Source organism: Belonocnema kinseyi, chromosome 8, assembly GCF_010883055.1.
Source record: "Belonocnema kinseyi isolate 2016_QV_RU_SX_M_011 chromosome 8, B_treatae_v1, whole genome shotgun sequence".
Lineage (NCBI taxonomy): Eukaryota > Metazoa > Arthropoda > Insecta > Hymenoptera > Cynipidae > Belonocnema > Belonocnema kinseyi.
The window spans coordinates 39,409,582-39,417,564 of NC_046664.1; the positions used below are offsets into that span (position 1 = coordinate 39,409,582).

Sequence of the window (7,983 nt, forward strand, 5' to 3'; positions counted from 1 at the left end):
TAAAAAGCACACCAATTGAAGGTAAATTTAACCAATTTATTGAAACCTATGACCGTTAAAATGAGATAATTCAAAGGCACTTTACGCGGATGATTAGTAATATGTATTATTATTTGTTTTTGATATTAATAATAAGGGACCACAATAACAGAGCTAGAATGCTTTAAAAAAAAATTAAATAAATGTTTGGTTATACTTTTTTTAAAATTTATAACTTCTGTATCATTCTCAATACGAAAAAACGTTTCAGACATGTAGCCAAGTTAAAATGCATTTTTTAATTAAAACCTTCAGAAAATGTGGAAACTAATAAATAGTTTAGGTATTTATTTAGGAGGAAAATCTTTTTAATATTCTTTCTTAAAGTATTGGAACATTATAAAATTAAAAGATAAATTTTTACTCGATTTTGCCCTAAAATAAATAAAGGCATAAGACTGACAAATCTATAAGGTTTCGAAATTCAGTTTTAAAACACATTTTCGTGGTTTAAAAATTCTCTAAAATACTCTTGCACATTGCGTAAATTTTATTTTTCAATTATTTAAAAAGTTATGGTTGCGAGGGGTTATATTAATAGATTTTCTACAAACAATCATCTTATGGAGCGAATCTATTTAAATACTTTTTTGAAAACATTTATTTAATAATGCAAGATTAGGAAAATCTAACAGTTCTATTTGATGCAATGGAAGAAATTACTTACAATTCATATATTCTACCATTTTTTACACCCATTTGTTACATACCTACTATACCTATACTAAACCTACTATATACTACTATACCTATCGTATTCCTACTATGAATACAAATTCAATACCATCTATATTTTTTCAATTAAACTACCATAAAAATCCATGAAAGTCTTTGAAAATCCATAAAAAATGCTGGAAAAGATAGACTTTATATAAAATTTTCACTAAAAATTTCGAATCTTGCATTTTTAAATAAATTATTCAAACAACAATTGTTCAAACAATTTAGAAACATGATTTTTAAATTATGTGTAATTTTGACGTTTATAGCATTGCAATGATCTTAGAAAAAAATTTTGTTGAAATTTTTGAAAAATTTTATTTTTTCACTTTTTAGCCTTTAATTTGTTTCTGAAAATATTTCTTATGGTTTATTGAAATACTTGATGTTAATTAGAGTTTAAGAAAACACTGAAGAAAAACAGCATTATTCATAAAACTTAGATGGCTATGACAGAGGAGGTTATTTGGCCATGTTTGCTTCGAAATGTTTTAACTTTAAAAAATTTTTTTTTGCATGGATCTGGTTACTATAAGTCTTAAAGGTAATTTCTAATTTTTATGTGTCAAAAATAATTAGAATTTTGAAAACTTTCGCTCATCAAATATTTTGTTCCTGGGTACTTAAATGTCCCTGCTATGACATTTTCCGATTATTGATTATAATTATAATAATAATAATATAACATAATATTATTACAAATAAGAGTGACAATACTAACGACTTTACACTCAGAAAAATGTTTGTTTGAATTAAACAAATTATTTCTTTAATATGGGGTCAAGCAAATGTTTAATTTACATAAATTTTTTGTTTGTCCTTATTTGTTTAGTTCAAATACATTTTTGGTTTGTTTAAATAAATCTCTTGTTTAAAATAATTAAAATTCTTTTTCACATTGAATACATATTTTTTCCAATTAATTATAGACTTTGTTCAAGTAAAGTAAATCTTTTTTTTACACTTAACCTCAAAATTCAGCATTCTTTATAAAAATAATGTATGGGCTCGATAATATGTTAATTCTTAATTATAACTATCGTTGTATATGTAAAACCAGAAATACCTATTCATTTCGAAGCTTAATTCTGGTTAATTTATTGTTGACTCTGTGCTTCTCATTTCTGAATGAAACAATAATAAATTAGAATAATGAGAAACGAACCAGAGTTAGACATTTCAATTGAATGTATATATAAGTTCTCCTACTTTTAATTATACAATGATAATTATAATATAAAAAAACTAGAGATATTTCGTCCATTTTTCAATTAATTTAAGATTTCATAGTAAATAGGGACCTTCAGAATAATACAACACTGAAAAAATACCAATGCCATCAAATAAATCACATGATAAATTAATTCAGATTCTAGGTTAGTTACTTAGGAACCATCGGCAGCGCTTTATCACGCCTAGCGGCACTTTGTAGTACTCATTTGTACTGTATTTTTTGTGTGAATCGAACGAATATTTTTATAAATTCGAATAAACATATTTCAAACAAATGCATTGTTTAACAAAAGTCAATGTTTTGTTTAAATCAAACAAATTGTACTAAAAAAATTATTTGTTCAAATCTATAAGGCAAATAGTTTCCATTTCTTAAAATTAAATTAAAATTTTTTAAATTGAAGCAAAAAATTTGTCAGATTCAATTATATCAATTCAAACAAATTTTGTTGTTTGATTCAAACAAACATTTTTCTGAGTGTATTGGGGGCCAACTTTCGAGGCGCCTCACATCATTACTCGCACAACACAATTTTCTGAATGGTCTAATAAACATTATCTGGAAGTTTGAGTTTTTCCAGATTTAGCGATAGCACTTTTATCTTTAAAAAAATTTTATCAATGGTAAGTAGGGTTATACATACCAAAAGACAAAGGTTTTCGACCCTTTTTTCAAGAGTCCACTCTTACCTGTTCTCAGAGAGGGGGCGAGGTTAGGAAATATCTGAAAAATGTACAGATATTCATTCAACATTCTGTAATACAATAATTTTTTTGTTAATCCTGAAATATTTTTAATTTACATTTGATAGTGATTTATTTTCGAAAATTTTATCTTGTGAACGACCAAAGTTAGGAAGACATGTAATGGCTTCAAACGTGCAGTTTTGCAATGACAGCGCAGTGCAATGATTAAATTATTGATAAAATCATTTTTACGCTAGAAATGGCATTTTTAATATTTCTGGTTTGAATGAGTGTCGGCGTGTCGCCAGCACAGTTCGACAAGTGGTTGAAAAGAGTACCCTTTCGATGAAAATACTGATTTGCTGGATCACATGTCAACATTGATTAATGTCAGGAATATTCCAAATGATATTTTTTGCGTAACAATGATTTATTACTATCATTATTTAATATTATTCATATTATTATTAATTATTATATTTTAGGATTTACAGAAAAATTTATCGCATTAAAGAATGTTCTACGAATATCTGTAAATTTTTTCAGATTTTTCCTTACGTCGTCTCGTTTATGGAGACAGGTAAAAGTGGACGCTAAAATAAGAAGGCTGCAAACCCTTTTTTTTAGAATTCCTACTAGATATAACGAAATTGTTGAAAGGATATAATTGATCATATCTTTGATTTCGAAAGACTTTAAGCCTTAAGATGCTTTTTATTATAAAATTTCGAGATTTTTTTGTTTGAATTGCAATTAAGAGAAGTGATGGGCCTCGACAATTGGCCCCAGCTTGAGAAAGTCTTCTAGGAATAAAAAATCGTTACCAGCCCCGTGCATCGCACCCATTTTTTGGTTCTCTTATGAACCGGTTAAGAAACAGTGGTGAAACTAATCCAGCAGGCGGCGCTCTGATTAGGTGATCTGACTCTTGTATTGACATCCAGTGCAGCGATTTCGAAAATGATAAAATAATGATTATTTTGCGAGAAATTTACAAAAAGTATATTGAAAAATTTGAAGCCTTGTGAAACTTTCAATTTTGTTCAAAGTTGTTCTTTGTTAACATGTGCGGAAAGACTGGCTCGTAAATGGGTAGATCCTCGTTGCCAAGTTCAGGTTATGACAGCAACGTGGAAAAATTTCATCTATTTCTCGTATTTCCTGCAAAACTTGTCATAGTTTAGAGTTTGTAGGCTTAAAGATTTGTCAATATTCAATATAAATTATTCTTTTACATTGTAAATTATTATTACATTCATATTGAACATAAGACATATATTTTTTATTAAATCTTCTGACTATGTTGAACTTTTTTGTCTTTGAGGTCTCAAATATTATTAATTTTATTTATTATCTAAAATTATAATTTTAACGATAAATTAAAAAAAAAATTAAAATAAAATAGATCATATTAGCAAAACAAATATAAGAAATATAAAATTCGAATTGATGCTTTTAAAGTGCACCTAAGAATTAAATTTTATTCATATCAAACTACGTATTTTCAAAGATTTTTCTTTTTTAGAATTATTAGTCAAAGTTACTCTTATTTTTTTTATTTGCGAATAGCATTAAGTTTTTGATTATTTTTTCATTTCTTAACACAATTCAATTCAAAAGCCAGACCACCTGATCGGGGTCCCATCTGTTAGATTAGTTTCATAGAGATTTTGCCTCCGGATCGTAAGAGAATTACTACCACATACGATTACAAGTTTCGAGGTAGAGGGTTGATCGTTACTGATAAGAATAATATTCAATTTAAATAAATAAAGATCTGATTCTTATACTTTCTTAGTTTAATGAAAATTTACGATTTGTGGAAATTTTTCGCTCCTGCAGTGTTAGGAAGATAATTATAGTTATAAATACTTAGTTTTGGAAACATTTCATATATGAAAAAATTGATCTTTTACCCCTTTAAACAAACATTCGCTATTATTCCTTACATTTAGCTTCATCTTGAATACGCAAATATAAAATTTATTTTTGTTATATAAAAGTTTTAGACAACCTCTGTATTATATAAAACCAATCACTCAGCCCTAATGAACATTGCTTCATCGTGCCAGTCTTATTTTTAATAAGATTTTATAGCAATTAACGATTGCACCTTCCAGAGAGTCAGAAATTTTATCACTGATCCCGAAAGAAAAAAATTTCTTTATTCGTCACTCTTTGGCACCACTCCTCATAGAGAACAGATATAGGATGAATCATTTCTATCGCCGTTAATTACCAAGCATTATCCTTATGTTGAAGAGAATACATATCTCAATCTCTTTTGTACATTGGAAAATAAATTGTATGATAATAGACAATTCAATGACAGGTCGCAGACCTGCTTGCGTGTTTTTCATAAAGATTTGATCTGGTATGCCCACCCATTGTGATAGTATAGACAGAGTGAGAGAGAATGTGTGACGCAGTGTGCCCCGCCCAAGGGATGCAAAGAGGTAGAAGACATAGGTAATACGACTATAAAAGCTGGGGCTCAGAACCTGTTAGACAGAACAACGTCCTCATCAGCTTCCAACTTGCAATACAACAAAAGCAATCTCGTCATGATGATTTCATCCGTAGCTTTGTTGCTTGCCGCAACCATTGCCGTAGCTTCAGCTGCTCCATCCCCATCCGGTCTTTGGGCTGGACATGGAGTCGCCCTTGGAGGACCAGTTCTCGGACCATCTGCTCTTTCTGGTCCCGTCCTTGGACCCACTTCTCAGGCTGGACCTCAAGTTGGACCTGCGAGAATTTCCGGTGCTGTTGACCGTGGTGCTGTGGTCACTGGATCCGTTCAAGGGCCATCTGTCGTTTCCGGTAGTGTCACTGGAGGAACTGCTGTCACTGGCTGGGGTGCACCTTTAGGTGAGTGAAAAATTTATAAACGTTTCATCATCTCGAAAAAGTTTGACAATGGCATGAGTATTAATTTAGATCTTGAGATCATCTTTGGATATTAAATTTTTTTTAGACATCTGTCGACTGACGGATAAAGTTGTCCTATTTAATTAAAGAATCAATACAAGTGATTGTGATCAGAACATATAAATTCTGCTTATAACTTTTTGAGTTCGGATTATTAAAATTAAAGAAATTAGTAGTGAAAAAGGAAGCATTAAATAGAATATAGGTAGATGGCACTGATTTCCTCCTCCGTGGGGACCACTGGTAGACTAGAGCATGCCTTTAATCAAACATTGACTTATGTTAAAGATGATCTATGTTTTAAATTTGAAGACGAGAATTTAAGTTGCTTTAATTTATACACGAGCAAGATAATGAGTTCTTTAAACTCTTCAGACGATTTCTAATTAATGCTTCTGTTTGCACAGCATTTCCATAGGGCTAATATAATTATAATTTTTTGTAATAACAGTTTTTCTTATATAAAAACTAGAAATGAAACAGTCTGAAGTACCAGCTGCTCCAGACACTCTTTGCTTAAAGCCTGCTTCTAACAAGTTATGGGCCCAGCAAATTTCTATTATTATGGCATAAAATATTGTGTCTTGAAATAATTAATTTATATCATTTTTGTGTGTTTATAGGCATTTTTGTGTGTTTATAGGCGTTTTAGGTGTTGCTAATGCAGGTGTTGCTCACGGAGGTGTTTGGGGAGCAGCTCCATGGGGTGCTGCAGTGGCTGCACCATGGGGAGCAGCTCATGGAGGTGTATGGGGAGCATCTCTGGCTGGTCCACTAGTTGGACATGGAGTAGTCCCTTTGAATGCTCGTCTTGGTGCCCACTGGTAAACTTAATGAAGAAAAAGCTGGTCCATCAACAATACCGACTGATTTCCCCCACGACCGTGAGCTCATGATATTCATTAAGGACGCCATGATCTCCATTTGTTACCACCAGTAGCTCTCAATGCAATTTTCTTCAGTTTTCTATGTGTACATAATGAATGTTCATCCTTATAGATATTTTATAATAAAGAGCAGACCTATTGAAACCAATCAAGCTAATTTATTAATAATCTGTGATACTGCTAAAATGAGATAATGCGAAGACATTTCGCAGCGAGGAGTAGTAATATGTATTATTTTTTATTTGGGATGATAATTTATATATCATTTACAATACCAACAAACGTTTCCTACATTTCTCCACTTAATAATGCAATTGTTTATTTAAACCTATAGAAGCATATCTGAAAAATAGTTAATAATGAATCTTTTTATTTAGAAGAAAAATCTTTTTAATATTGTTTTTTCACATTTTTGAACATTATAGAATTTTGAAATAAATTTCATTCTATTTTCTCTTAAAATAAATGAAGACATAGGGATGAAAAATGTATAGGGATTCGAAATTCTTTTCTTAACGAATTATAGTTATTCAAGATAGAAAATTAAAAAAATATCTTTTTATCTCTCTGGAAATTTATAATAGTTGCCACATACTTCTACCATTTTTCAATACATTTTCTATGATGTAATAGAGAATGAAACATGCCCAAAAAATGCCTTACCAAATTTTCAAAATATTGTTAAAAAATATTTGGCTTCAAAATTCATAAGATGAAAAAATAGAGTACTTGGGGAACACAAACATATTCTGAATTTAGCGTTTAGCTTTAGAACACGTTTCAGTTGTTTTATTTTTTCGGTAACATACCACGACACATTGTCGTAGAAGAAGATGTTGATTTTTTAATTGTTCAAACAATTATCGTTGCGATGGGTTGTATTAATAAACTTTTTCCAGAAGATCATTTAAGTGAATGAATCTATTTAAATAATTTTTTTTTAAACAATTTATTTATATAAGCAAAATAAGGAAAAAATAATAGCGCCATTTGATACTGAGGCCGAAATTACAAGAATTATTTAAAAAATTTAATATATGTTTTTCTTTTTAAATCATCCATAATTTTGACGTTACTTGTTTTCCATTGATTTTATGAAAAATTAATTTTTTGAAAATGTTTGATAACTGTTTTTCTTACTTTTGGGCGTTTCATTTGTCTCTAAGCATATTTCTTGTGTCCCGAATAAAAGGGCTTCGACTTGAGTTCGACTGGAATAGCTCCCAATCAAGACATGCTAAAGTCGAAAAGTTCGAATGGAGCATGTCTCAGTTTTGAGACGGAGCCAGACTTTAATTTATGTCTTAAAGATAAGTTTTTATGCCTTGAAAACAAAAATTTATCTCTTGAGTCGAATTTTTATGTCTCCAACACGTGCGGTTTATAACTTTGAGCGTATACCTGTCCCAACGAAAAGGGTAATTCTAACAGTCACAAAAGCTAATCTTTGTTAATGGTTAAACAATCTTGTATATTTTTATACAATATA

At 30.0% G+C, this 7,983-nt stretch overlaps 1 protein-coding gene across 1 annotated transcript; it reads left to right on the forward strand.

The window, feature by feature from the left end:
• The first annotated feature begins 5,207 nt into the window (after positions 1-5,207).
• LOC117178283 (dirigent protein 10-like) lies at positions 5,208-6,646 on the forward strand. Its single transcript, XM_033369643.1, has 2 exons — positions 5,208-5,547; positions 6,251-6,646. Exons 1-2 carry the CDS (start codon positions 5,244-5,246, stop codon positions 6,433-6,435), a joined length of 489 nt encoding a protein of 162 aa, XP_033225534.1. The 5' UTR covers positions 5,208-5,243; the 3' UTR covers positions 6,436-6,646.
• The last annotated feature ends 1,337 nt before the right edge of the window (positions 6,647-7,983 follow it).